General features: G+C 53.7%; 1 protein-coding gene across 1 annotated transcript in view; it reads left to right on the top strand.

Annotated features, from left to right (window-relative positions):
- The window catches only part of LOC104498987 (rho GTPase-activating protein 26), a gene marked incomplete at both ends in the record, with an annotated part of 47,769 nt that overhangs the window by 29,257 nt on the left and 4,624 nt on the right, over positions 1 to 13,888 (top strand). The window contains 3 exons of the mRNA XM_010142434.1: positions 1,098 to 1,134; positions 8,081 to 8,146; positions 9,271 to 9,345. Coding sequence (XP_010140736.1) covers positions 1,098 to 1,134; positions 8,081 to 8,146; positions 9,271 to 9,345 — 178 coding nt within the window. The remainder of the gene's footprint in view (positions 1 to 1,097; positions 1,135 to 8,080; positions 8,147 to 9,270; positions 9,346 to 13,888) is intronic.

The raw sequence follows: 13,888 nt of genomic DNA, 5'->3' as shown, positions 1-13,888 counted from the left end.
CGCTTGGTTTTTGTGCCCGCCCGGCGCAGCCGTTTTTCCGGTTTGAATGGATGCTGCCACGCTCGGCTCCAGCTTGTGTCTGCCTGTTTCTGCTGGGGATCTGGGCTGGCGAAGGAGGATTTCAGAACATTTCACTCTGGTGAGCTAGAGGAAGACAGCCGGTCAGAAGGGCGCCTTCCTACAGCCGCCGTTTTCATTGCGCTGGGCTTTTACATCGTCCCCAAGCCATCATCAGAACCGTCTGCCATTGTTTTCCCCTTCGTATTGTGTCTGTTGAAACACGTTGTTGATGCCGCCTCCCTGGAAGCACTCAAGGCCAGGTTGGACGGGGCTTTGACTGACCCGGTCTAGTGGAAGGAGTCTGTGCTCATGGAACTAGATGATCTTTAAGGTCCCTTCCAACCCCAACCATTCCATGATTACTTTAATGCAAAGTAGCCAAGCTGAGGTAGCGATTGGGACAGGGGGAGGAGCACCAATATTTGAAGACAGGAGAGTGGGGTGAAGCCCCAGTTCTGGCTCAGGGGGTGGCTCCATCATGGGCACTGCTGGGTGCATTGCCTCATCCTTCTGCATTTCAGGTCCTCTCTAAAGTAATGACATTTCTTTTCCCCTCTTACTCTGCCTGACTTGTTCATTCAGGCTGTAAGTACTTGTGGGTGAGGGTGGCTCCTTGCTGGAGCTGCACCTACCAGATGTGACCGTAATGCCTGTAAGAAGTGAAAGGAATTGTCTGCTTGCTCTCAGTTTATAACCTTTATGTACATCCTTGAGAAGAGCTTGGAGGAGAGGAATGACCACCTTCGTTTCGTCTAAATTTACCCTTTAATTTCCGGTTTCACCTGGTCCATCCTACTCATCGCCTTCTCTCGTTTTCAGAACTGTCCTAGTTGTTATTTTGGTACAACTCCAAAGCTGTGGCAACCTGATGTTCTGGATGCAGAAGGCTGTGGTGGCCTTTGGGGAGTGCACTGATGGGGAAGGTTGAGGCAGGTTCTACTGACAGCTGTCACTATTTGGGGTGACACCAGACATGCCAGCAGTCCCCTCCCAGGTGGAGCAGGGTCTTCATGAGACTTTTTTCTTGTGTTTTCCAGGTCTACAACTCGAACAAGGACAACCAAAGTGAAGGCAGTAAGTATTTCCTTTCAGCCAGACCCCTGAGAAGGTGACTGTGCTGTGTGGTGCAGACTGTGTGTGCAGATGTTGGTGGGTCCACAGGAGAGGCTGAGCTGCCAGCGGTGGTGTCACTGGGCTGTGCTGTGCTCCCCTGGGCCAGGGGTGCAGGGTGACGGGGCTTGGTGTGGCCCCAGGAGGAGCTGGATCCAGCACCCAGCAGGGAACATGTGCAGAAATTTGATGGTAGGGCTTGGGGCCACGGAGAGCAGTGCCGAGCTGTCCCTTGGCGCTTTGGGGTGCGTCTCCTCCCACCTGATCCGCACCCCGGTGTTCCTGGGCTGCAGCAGTGGGGCAGGGGGTGCTGGCGGCCCTTGGGACAGGCTTTTTGCACTTCTTGGAGCCAATGGGCACAGGTGGCATCTTGGACCAGCCAGCTCTCCTTTCTGAACCAGAGCTGGAGGATAAACGTGCCTTTTCTGGGGGGAATTGGAGCAAAAATACAGAGTCGGGAGTCCTGGCTAATGGGGATTGTCAACAAGAGCCCCTAAAAAGAAACGCTGTTTTTATCGTAGTTGGGGCAATCAAAGACTTGAGTCAAGCAAGCACTTGTTTTTCTTCTTAGAGGAGTGGTTGCACCTGGTCCTGGCTCTTATGTCCTGTGTTTCAAAACCCTTAATTGAGCCATTTCCCAGTCGCTTTGAACCGCCATAATTGCAATACTCCAAACCCCGATCCCTTCCCTCCTTCCCCCAAAGTCATCGGGAGCACAGCACGGGCTGACGGTTAGTACATAGTTCGTTTTTATGCTGCCTCAGACAGAGCATTTTCATCCTGAGCAGAAGCACTTTTCTCACAGTAATAGGTATAATTTGCAGATAATGTTCCTCGCGCCCATTTTCAGCCCTTGCAGAGAACAGGCTCTTCCTCCTCTGCTCTCTCTGATGCGGCTTCTCCCTTCCCCATTGGTCCTCCCTGTTGTCAGCTGCGCATCCCTCTGTGTGTGACCCAGATGATCCTCACAGAGTTAAAGGATGGTGTGGCTGGTGCCCCAGCCCTGCGTCGAACAGCTCCATCTTTTCTCCGTTTTACAGAGGGGCAAAATGAGTTCTTTGACTTGCTCAGCTCCCTCCTGCCCTGGCCAGGAGCAGTCACTGCTCGGGGTGTTCCCCGCACACAACCTCTGGCTCTGTCTGGACAGTACGTGGTGATTTGGCTTAAGAAATGTGTGAAAAATAACCATTTTCTAAACTCTGTTGAGGGTTGATGCAAAAGCAGGGGAGACGCTAGGGATGGGGGTGGGAGGAAGGATTGGTGAAGCAGTTGGAGAAGTAATTGCCATTTCTGAAAGAAGCACCTGTCAAACCGTGACCTTCCCATCTTACGGGCTGTCAGCCAGAGATCCTCCTGGGGCCGTGCCTTGGGCTGGAGGCATCTTGCAAACCAGCGGCAGCTCTTTGGAGATGGTAAGAGCTCGAGTCAAGTGTGTCCATGACTTTCCCAGGGTTTTCTGTGTTGTCTAGTCCTGGGCACCAGCTGCCAAGCTTGCAGTGGATCAGGGCTCCTAAACGCCTCTTTGGGGTTTCCCTAGGTAAGTGCTGTCTGGGTGGTGGTTCTCCACCCCAGCTCTTCACTGCCAGGCTGTTTCTGCCCCTGAGCCCCAGCTCCTGCCCGGGGGTTAGGTCATAGAATTATAGAATACCAGGTTGGAAGGGACCTCAGGGATCATCTGGTCCAACCTTTCTTGGGAAAACCATGGTCTAGAGAAGCTGGCCCAGCCCGCTGTCCAGCTGGTGGTGACTGCAGCCCACGCCTCGGTCCTGCCTCTCCGAAGCAACTCAGCATTTAGCGAAGTGCAGCGGGACTTTGGCGAAAGTGCCAAACACAGGCTTTTCCCTGCGCGTCTTCACCAGATGAGGATGATGAGGTTTAATCAGCCAAGGAGGCACTGGCAAAGTTTCTCATCTTTTAGTACCTCTTCAATTTTGGTGGTCTGTCCTCCTTGTCTGCTCTGTGGACTCTCTTCCTCTGGCGCTGGGACCCTCGGCTGAAGGCCACTGACGTAGCGGTGCTCCTGAACCGTCTGGTGGCAATTATTGACACATGCGCCTCTGGCTGGGGCTGCTGCTGCTCTGTTCAGACATCTGACTCTGCTTTAGCGCTCGTTAAAACCCTGTCTGGAGTGAACTCTTGTCTCACCAGCTACACTTCAAACTGCTCTGGAGCCTGGCGTTGTGCCACCAGCCCTTGATACAGGAGCTTCCTATAAGGACTGAGCGGCATCCGGATGCGGTTCCTGACCCTGGCAACCCATTTTCTGTGCTTCCTGCCTGTACGTATGTGAGTCTGAGGAGACTCGCAGTGCTGTGGCGAGGTCTGCTTTTTGGCCACTATCTAGTCTTACAGAGATTTTGGGTTTGCATCCTGCTGCGTGGCCAGATGGCCATCGGCTTACGGGGTGATTTATCTTAATCTTCTTTGGGGGCTGGGTGGAACCAGTGCCAAGCGCTGGGGGCGAGCCGATGGAGCCAGATGAATTCAGATACACCAGTTTGCAAACCAAGAGGGCTTGCCCTGCACTGCGGAAACAAATCCTCCAGGCTTTTAGTGCTTACCGCATGGAAAAGCACAGAACTCCATTCCCTTCCCCTCCCCACCGTTTCCCTCTCCTTTTTCCATGGGCACTTGGTTCCCCTTTAGCTCAGGACCCCTTTGGAAGCTGTCTTTGTTTTCATAAGCTCTTCACAGACCTCAAGTCCCTGGACTGCGCCGTCTGCTGCTGCGCTTGTCCTTCATTTCACCAACTTGGCAACTCACTGGTAGTTTGAGCTTTGAAGTCAAGACTTGAAAACTCATTTCTCTCCGGTCTCGTCTTGATTTCTCCCTTTCTCTGTGGCTCTCACTTCCATGAAGTCTTTGAAAGAACTTTTAGCAGCAATTGTTGTGGCACTTTGTTGTCCGCTGTGGAAACGTGGTGGGGCATGCAGAAGAGCTTGCCTTGACCTCGCATGGCCATGACCCATACGCACATAGCTGGAGTCAGCAAGGTTGCCCGAGGCTGAACAGAGCCAATTCAGTCGTCTTACCCCTCGCCGATGCTCTGATATGCCATATCAGCGTAAAGTAAAGGAGTTAATGGATTAAATAGAAATAATCTGCCTGGTGAAAATAGAACAGGGTGTGACCAGATCAGTCGCTCTAGAAACGTGGTGCACCATGAAGGTCAGATAAGTGTGTGCGTGTGCAAGAGCTGTAGTGCAAGCATGTGTGTCACCCTTGCTGCTGCACAGGATTTCTCTGCTGGGTTGCAGCACAGATACGGCAGCTCAGTTGCCCCTCAAAATGCTGCTCTGGGACACGTGGCGTGGCCTGGAGCTGTGTCGCATCTTTCCCCTGGGGAATGAGAGCCTCGGGAGGGGTGATAGCAGAGGGCAGGGCTGTGGGCTTTGCCCTGCAGAGGTTTGAATGCAGGAACAGAGGAAGATGCTGCCTCTGATAATAGAGTTTGTAAATCCCCTCCCTGTTATGGCTGAGAGGTTGTTTTAGCCATAGAGGATGGGGATTAGGGATGCCTGTTGTGAGAAGTGCAGAAGTGTGTTGCCGCGCCTTTCTGTGGCAGCCCCGAGAGTTTGCTCTTCCCGCTGCCTTCCTCTTGCCTTTCCTGATCCCAGCTGATGGCAGGAGGTGGCTCCACCATGATTTAAACCCACCTGAGCATGGGCTTTGGGTCCCATCTCTCCTGGACCTGTGCTCCTGCCTCTGCCGTGCCGCAGTGGCAGCTCTCGTCGAGGTCAGCAGCAGACCTGGCTTTGGTGGGCTTTGCAAGGAGCAGGCTGCTGGCTTTATTTTCTTTTCTGTCAGTCTTGCCAAACCCTTGCTGCATGAGTCCTGCTGTCAGGACGTGGAGGAGAGTGGGGACGAGGATGGGGCCATAGCAGTCCAGACTGGGTCTGGCCGAGGCTGCTGGGACCACAGCCCCTGCATTTCCTACGGGCACACTCAGCTCATGCCACGTTGATCTCTGCAGCCCCCAAGGCCATCGGTTGCCCCTTCCTTTCTCCCCCATTCCTGACCTGCAGCTGCCCTCAGGGAGAAGCTAAGTGGGGTCTGAGCTGCCGAACCAGAGCTCAGGGCTGTGGATCGCTGTGCTGCTGGGGCGAATGGAGGGGTCTAAGAGCTGGACGTACAAATCCCATCTTAATCTGTGCTGCTTTTGAACTGAATGAGATAAAGAGAAGCTGCTTCTGTGAGAGGGGAAATCAAGCTTTTACAATAATCATTAAAAGCTAAATTTAAAGATTAATAAAGGCACTTTGGATATTTAATCAGATATTATTTCTGGGATATAACTACTGCAAGTAAATCCCCAACCTTTCCTGATCCAGAGCTCAGCAATGAGTGGAAGAGCTTCTTCATGTCCCTGGGAGGATTATGCTTGGTCCCTTCCATGCGGGAGGACTGCTGGATTTCTCACCCCTGCTGCTGCTCTGGAGGAGCAGTCCTGGCCTCTGCTCAGCCATGGAGCGGTGGGCTCCAGAGGAGGGCATGTCTCTCGGTGTCTTCTGCTGAGGGTCAAACAGGAGAGGGAAAACTGCTGGATTATGGAGTGGGTTGGCACTGAAAGTGCATGGCAGAGAGCCTGAATGTTGGCCATGCAGGGACACCAAAGATCAGGGTCATGGCCACTACAAAGCCAGGGGCTGCTGAACAGGGTCTGCCTGAAGGGGTTTCCACGTGGTGGTTTCTTGCTCCTCAGGTACCCTGGGCTTGTGTTTAGCAGCAATCTGGGGTGCAGTAGGCTGTGCCCCACTGATAGGTGGCACATTGATTTGGTGCTGCACCCGTGCTTGGGGAGTGGTCGGGAGCGGCGGTGGAGAGCCCCCGCCTGCCCAGCGGCAGTCCTGGAACTTCTGGGAATTCACACGTCCTATGGCACAGGCATCCTGCAACTCGTGTGCTTGTGTTGGCTCAGCTCTTCAGTGTGCTTGCCCAGAAAAATATAATAGAGCTGTTTTACTGGTTCACTGTTTCAGGTTCTTGTGCCATTCATCAAACAAGAAACCCCCCCAGCAGAGAACAAGGGATTTTTAGGGGGCTGCGCCGTGCGAGCTGTAGGCACGGCGGGCTGGCGGCTTACCACGGACCAGCAGAGAATCCGTGTGTGAATAGATGATGTGAGCAGGGGGAACGCAAATGAGCTAACGGGCACAAGCCTTGCTGTGAGGACCCTGTCGGCCCTGGGCTCTGCTCCCGTCCTGCGGTGCTCGCCGTACAATGCAGTTCCGTGTCTCTTACAGCACGGCGTTCCCTCCAGTCTGTGCAGACATAAACTCATCTGCTTCTCAGCTAACGCTACACCCTTTCTACCTGCCGGCATTAACTCCCTGAACCACTCAGCCGTGCAGGACGATGCTCCGTCAGGCGCGGCCGGGGAAATCCTGCACCTCCCGCGTGGCAGCCGGGGAGTGGAGCAGGTCATGGCTCTACCCCGGCCCTGCAGCCCCGCGTGACCCTTCTCTGTGGGGCTTTCCCCAAACCTTTACACAGGGAGGGAGTGATTTTCCTGAAGAAATCGCTGTCTGCGGGCAGTGTTTCCCGGGCACCAGGGGGAAGCTGACTAAGGGGGGAGTTCTTCCAGCAGGTATTTGGATCCGCCTATTAGTAATTCCTTGAAATTAAATGTGAAGACCTGCAATGGCATGAGTTAATTGAGTTTTACATCCCATTAACTCGAACGTTTTAGAACTTACTCCCAGGCAGAGTCAGCTGCCCTCAGGGCATCCTTATTTGTACCAAATAAATGTTTCGTTTGTGCTAATAAAAGAAGGGCCAGTTCCTGAGCTGTGTGTGTCTGCACAGAGTGAGGGTAACTGGGGTGCTGGGTAGCATGGTGGTGGCACTGTGGTGTTTAGCTGGGCTTTTGCATCGCCGTTGGGGCAGGCAGGGTGCGGGCAGGGTGCAGGCAGTGCTGGTGGCTGGGGTTGGTTCTGGCTGGCTCCCCAGGGACAGGTCCTCTCCTGCCGGGCGCAGGAGATGCTTTGGACAGAGGTTTGACCCAAAATTCACTCCCATCTCCCCATCCCTGGTATCTTCCACCGCTGCATGCTCTCTCCTTCTCGTGTTGTGTTTTAGCTCCACACTTCCACCGTTCTTTTGATTCTTTACTCCATTTTCCTTCACAGTTGCTGCTCACAGTTATCCCCTGCTTCTCTCTTCCACTCATTTCTTTCCCAGTTCTTTTACCATCACTGCTCTACTCTGTCACGCGGCTTGTCCTTGGAAAAACCTAAATCTGCACAAAACCACCTCAAAAGCCCCAAGAAGAAATCTGAGGCACCAAAGGCCCCGCTGGGAGGTTGGTCCTGTACCCCACCCGTGGGTGGGCTGGCGGTGCCCAGTGTGGGGTGGAGGAGATGGCCTGGAGATGAAGGTGTCTCTCCAGCACGTCGGTGGCTGGGTTAGCTGGGCGGGGAGCTGGAAGGGTTTGTGGGAGTTCCCTGGTGCTCATCAAGCGAGCTGCCTCGTGTGCCGTTTTCAAGGATTTGTTGGGTCATAAATGATTCCCTTTTTTTGCAAGCAAACTGTTGTCAAAGACAAAGGTCTCTTCGGGTGATCTCACCTTGATCCTAAATTAATACTTGGGCCAGCTGCAGGCGTTGGTGCCTGGCAGAGTCCGGGGCTCTGCTCTTGGCAGGCGTGGGAGGTGCCGCTGCAGAGGGCTGCGGGGGCTGCAGGGACGGATCAGCGTTCTGCGCTTGCCTGGGTTACACCCGGTACAAGCTACTCTACTCGTGCCTTGCCATCCCAATCACCTGATTTATCTTCTCCTTCCTCCCCTCCTTGCCTGCGCAGGGGTACAGTATTGCTGGGAGTGTCAGCGACGGCCGCAGGGTGCATGTCGTGCCCAGCGTGGAGCCGTCCCTCTGCGAAGTATTTACTCCTTCTCTCTCCTCTTCCCTTCCAGCTGCCCAGTTGGATAGTATTGGCTTCAGCATCATCAAGAAGTGCATACACGCTGTCGAAACCAGAGGTAGGGCAGTTCTCCACGTGCTCGTGTTTTGGGGACGACCTTGCAGCTGTTCGTAGCAGAGCAATTGTTTACCTGCTCTTTCCAGGAACAAAAATGATTCATCAACCCTCGATGACCCACATCAGATAAACCCTGTAATGTGCTCAGACAGACACCGTCGCTGAGACACGCCTCTGCCCTGGGGTCAGCAAACATCAGGGGCCGAGTTAGGCAATAAGGCACTGGTGCTGCAAAGTGGGGGACGGGACCGAAGCTGGGGGTTGGTTTGCGCATCCCTTCCTGTGGTACCACTGGTAACGGCTAGCTGGACATTGCAATCTGTCCCCAAAACTCTTGTGAAGACTAGATAGTCTGAGCCCCTCAGTGACACACGGGTCTTGTTCTCATGTGGTTCCTGAGAGCGCTGATGCCTGCACTAGGTAAGAAAGAGCCTCACAGGGACCTTTGGGCTGAGTAGGGCTCCACGCTGGCAGTATTTCTGCCTGTGTTCCTTCACTGGGGTCCTCTTCCTGCCCACGGGCAATCTGGTATGCTGTGGGCTAATGAAACACGATGCTTTCCCTCCAGAGCTGCTGTTGAGAGCAAAGGAACACCTGGGGGCAAGTTAAACCCAAAGAAAAGAAAAAGAAATGAATGGGTAGATGAGCCCAGACAGGGCAAGTGCAGTTCTGGGGGAAGGTTCAGCCAGCGCCAGCCGGGGAGGTGCCGCACACCCTACCTGGGGTAGGGGCGTCTGTCACCACGTCCTTCAACTGCATATTTGGTACAAGGCCTTATTGTTCCCTGCCTGAAGAACAAGCAAAAGGCTCAGAACTCTCCCTGAAGAACTTGACACGGTAGAATTTGTGTTGTATATTAAGGGCAGTCCTCCGTGGTGCGGCCGTAGCTCCCTTGCTGGCTGGTGGGGGGAGGAAGGTGCCCTTAGATCTTTTATTCCTGAGCTAATTGGGGGTAATACTGTTAATCAATATGTAAAAGCCCGAACATCAAAACCAAATTCTACTCTCTTCTATAATCTTGTGTGCAAGCGTTTAGTTATTTTTGCTATTAGAAAAGCCAAAGAAATGAAAGAAATGTGAGTAGCTCTTGTGACCTTCCTCTAATAAGCTCTTTATTTTTCCTAGGGATCAATGAGCAAGGGCTCTACCGAATCGTTGGAGTCAACTCTAGAGTTCAAAAGCTGTTGAGTATATTAATGGGTGAGTACCTCGTGTTTGTTAAAGCCAAGTAGATCGTGCTGCTTTGAAGTCTTGCCAGCCGGGAAGGGAGGCTCTTGTCGGGGCGCCTAATCATGGTGAATGTGCTCTTAGGACCACGTGCTGTTAGAGGCCGGGAGGTCCCGGGGCACCGCTGCCGGGTTGCTAAGGTAGGACTCATGTAGGGCATTGCTTGAAAAGGTCTTTTGGTGCAGTCACTGGTGTCCTGCTCACATGTGCTACGAGTTTTGGCAGCCTTCCCAAAAGCAAACTAAAATCTTCAAAGAAATAGCTGAAAGCTTTGGGTTTTAATCTCATACCTGCCACGTTGTTCCCAGAATACTTTTTAATTATTTTCTGTTGTGTGTTGCATGCTGCCTGTGACTCTCCTTACTTTCCCCTTGGACCGTCTTGTGCCTGTTCTAACACGGTCTTGCCCAGACCTTTCAAGCATGCGTTCCCCACATGCCCAAGGCATCGGGCCCTGCGTTGCTGGGTGCTCAGGAGGAGAGAAGGTGTCCGGTCACACCGTGGCAGAGTTTGGTGATGCAATGGGGAGCTCCTCTGAGCATCGGCCCCAACGTCAGCCACCCTGCCTCTGCCCAGCAGCCCTCCAAGACCTCTCCCCACCTCTGAGGTGATATGATGGCAAGAGAGAGGCTGCAGTGTTTGCTACGAGCTTTGGGCTCTGGACCAGCATCCCGTGGACCTGACCTGAGCACCAAACCAGAGCAAACAGCTCTTGGGATTGTCAGGGAGCTGGTAGTTGTTCCTGGTGCAGCTCTGGAAGCACTATGGCTGAGCTCTGGAGCGGTGCCTTGTCAGTGGTGTGGGGTTCCATCACCCCATAGCCGTGCAAAGCCCCATGCTGGGTCATGCTTGTTGGTCTGCATTGGAGAATCTGTAGCCTGACTCCCAGCCCAGCTTCTGTGTCAGCTGTAGCCCAGAGGTAACACCTGACCCAGAAAGAGATGCAAGCTGTTCCTCTCTTTGGTGTTTGTGCTACTTCCCCAAGCTTTGGCCCCCGCTGGCAGAACCTCCCCTGCTCCCTGTGCCTTGTCTGTGGGCCAGGCTGGTGCTGAGGCTGGCTGTGGCTGTGTGTGACCAAACCATTCCACCCCCTGAGCTAGCAGGCGGCATTGCCATCCCACAGCTGCAGCCCTGTGGGAGTCTGTCTGTCCAGACACGCATGAGACAGACATCTGAAGGACCGTTTTGAGAACACACGCTTGGGTTGGAGCAGCAGCAGCTGCCCTCTGCCTGTTCCGGCTCACACTTCTCAGGCTTGGCAAGGCCACATATGAAATAATAGGTGTAATAATGAGGAAACAAAGGCTTAATAACTTGTTAGTGCTCTCATGAATGTGCTTGCTACTCCTTGGGCAAAACAAGTGACGTTTGCGGTCTTCTTCCTCTTTCCATTCACTTCTTACCATTCCTTCACAACATGAGCTTCTTCCCCTTGCGGCCACAGGGTGCCAGCGCTCCTTTCCCTCGGTATTTCTCCTTGCAAAAAGTTTGAATCCGTTGTGTTTCACTTCCAGCCTTTTTCCTTCTCCTCTTCCACTTCTTTTCCCACTGTTAAGGTGCTCACTGAGCAAAGCTGGTGGTGGCTGTTACCGTTGCAGCGTTAACCTATGCAAGATGGATAACCTGGGGATAATTAGGGAACAGAAGGGGAAGGCTCTAAATCAGAGGCTGTCGCAAGGGGACCTCTCTGCACCAGTTTTGCTCTGGCATTTGGAAAGTTCGCTGCAGTCACAAGAGCTGGTGGCTGACTCTTTTATTAGCAGAAGTTTGGCAGAGGTTCTGGGCCATGTGAATATGTCCTTCTAGCCACCCAGGTTTAGTGGATAAGCCAGGGCTGTCTCGAGGCACACGCATTTGGCACCATCACATTAGAGCACTGGTTTAAGAGTGTTGCTGCCCACCGATAAAAATAGGCTGGGGACTGGGTGCCCCATGGCACAGCGGGTCTGACGTGCCAGGTCCTCTGCTTGTGCTTTTCATGCCGGTGCACATCATCTCGTGAGCTGGCAGAGCCACGGACCCCCTTGTCTTCTCTCGAGGGTGGTCTTGGGCTGTGTCAGATCAGGGTCGAGGCGACAGGGCTGGGACAGATGGCAGAACTTGCTGGGTTTAAGAGCTCTCCGGAGCTGGGAGCGATTCAGAGTTTTGGACACCATCCAGCATCCATTATCTCCTCAGCGACTGAAGCCACTCAGCTGTCGACCTCATGTCTCATAATGTGGTGATATATCGTCGGTGCTTTTTCTTTACCCCAGAACATCTTCATTAGTTGTCAGTTCTGGAAGCCCCGTTAGAGGCAAGAGCAAGCTGGGAGCTGCCCCTCGAGCAGCCAGTGGGCGCTGGAAGCCAGACCTCCTTTGGGATCTCCTGTGTTGTCCATCACCGGGACGCTTTGCTAACCCGTGATTCCGAGTCTTCCTCCGAATCGCGGGGGATTAAATCATCTTCAGCAACCGCAGCGTTCAGGCTGTCTCTGGAGCCAGGGTCAAACGGAAACGTGTCCGTTGTCACATCCCCGTCTGTTCTCAGCTGCCCCTGAGGTTCTGACGTCCCGCTGGTAGCGGCACCACCCCGCTCAAACGCTTCTGTTTGGATCCAACCCTCATGAACAGAGCAGCCAAAGTGTCCTCACAACTTCAGGTTCCCCTTATATTTAGAAGTGAATGTGGGCAGCATTACTGGTTCACATACAGTTTAAATGGCAAAAAGATCACGTTTCCCCGAGCGGTGGCTGGTGTCAGCAATGCTGCCAGGAGGTCTTGGGCACGAGGTGTCTTTGCTGGAGGTCGGCACCTTACTCGGCCGGCAGCGGAGCAGAGCCTACCTGTGGGCACCAGCCGGGTCAGGACACCGCAGGACTCAGGCGTGGGTTTGGGAGTGTTGGGTCATCCTGGGCTTCCCTTCCAGCCGTCACCCTGCGACCAGCCCCAGTCCCGGCCCCGTCCCGTCACCTGGGGTCTGCAGGGATGAACACAGAGAGATGAACGGGACCCCCGTCCCCTCCGCTGCTGCTGCTCTTTGCCTCCAGGAAGGAAACAAACAGCAAAACTCCCTTTCTGGGGAATGGGAATGGATTCCTCCCACCCCTGATTTTCTGTGTAGATCCTGCCACAAAAATGTACCTTCTGATTTCTTCTGGGTTTACATCTGGAGCGCTGCCTTTCCCGTACCTGCTCGGAGACATCACCCTAGTAGTCCACAGCAATAAGCGACTGCAGGGTTACTGCTGGGACTTGCCAGTGGCTGCTTCTCGGGGCCCTGTTTCGCATTTCCCCCGGTTCGTGTGGAGAGGTGTCCTTGTGCGGAGCCAGGCGCTGGCCGCGGTGCAGCCTTCCCTGGCTGCGGAGACGGATGCTGCATCTGCAACACGCAAAACTAACTCCGCAGGCTCGTAAATTTGAAGGTCAAGGGGAACTGATTATCTGCTGCGAGCCTTTTGATGAGACCGACGGTAGAATTTCATCTGGTGGTTCATGAATCATCCCCATAAACCCCTGGAGGAGCTTTGGAGAAGTCCTCCAGTCTTGGGTTGTTTGTTGAGCTTCAGCGAAGGCCTTGCTGTTAAAAAGGCGTTTTTTAAAAAGGGGGTTTTGTGGTTGCTGGGTTTTGGTTGGTTTTTTTTTTTTTTTTTCACTATGCCAAGCTTAGCTTTATTCTGTTAAAACAGCCTCCCGGAGAAGGTGGTGTGGTAGGAAGTTGCCGGAGGAGGGAGGGTGTTGGTCTGTGTGATTGATGTGAGACACGGGAGCTCTGCATGAATATTCATGTCTTAAATGTTTACTTTTTCAAGTGCTCCGCTACATGGGTTTTTTATGATTAAAATAAACCCTTCGCCCTAAGGGGAAGCCTGATTGTCATTCAGTGCATTCTTTTAATTAGTTTTAAAATTACACTGCACTTACCTATTGCTTTAAAATTCAGACACGCATTAGAGGTGTCTGTGACAAGACAAATGCCCACCGAGCGGAATCGTGGCACCAGATGGTGCTGGCAGCTGTACCCGGCGTCAGGCTTGGCCTCGGTGGCAGCGAGTGCCTCTGCGCCTGCTCCGACTCTCCAGGGACGCTTGGCCCTGAGCGGACCCACAGCCGTGTCCCCTGAGGTCCCCGCAGAGCTCTCCCAGGGATTTTGGTGGGGGCAGGATCCAGGTCCTGCTCACGCGGAGCTCGGCGCAGTTGAAACCTTCAGCTCTGGAGCTCTGCTTGGTGCCAGGGCCAAGTTCACAAAGAGCCGTTATGGCGCAGCATCCAAGTAGAGGAACAATGTGCTTATGTCCAGAGACGGGGCGCGTTTGTGCCCTGCTTCTTGCCTCTGGCATGGGGCAGTCGCCCTCTCTAGTCTTGGTGCTGGACACCTCGGTGCCATGCGTGAGGTAGCCACGGCCGGGCCACGTAATGCCGCTCTGCTGGGGGCTTTCGAGATGGCTGGCTGTACTTGTCAGCAAAGATTCAAAAATAAATGCCATCCACACTGGTGTCTGCAGGTGACACCGGTCACCGGGGATCCCGCTGGTGCG

This window comes from Buceros rhinoceros, unplaced genomic scaffold, assembly GCF_000710305.1.
Source record: "Buceros rhinoceros silvestris isolate BGI_N320 unplaced genomic scaffold, ASM71030v1 scaffold15698, whole genome shotgun sequence".
NCBI classification, from domain to species: Eukaryota; Metazoa; Chordata; class Aves; order Bucerotiformes; family Bucerotidae; genus Buceros; species Buceros rhinoceros.
The sequence above is the reverse complement of the archived record's forward strand: the minus strand, read 5'-3'. Positions and strand labels throughout refer to the sequence as shown.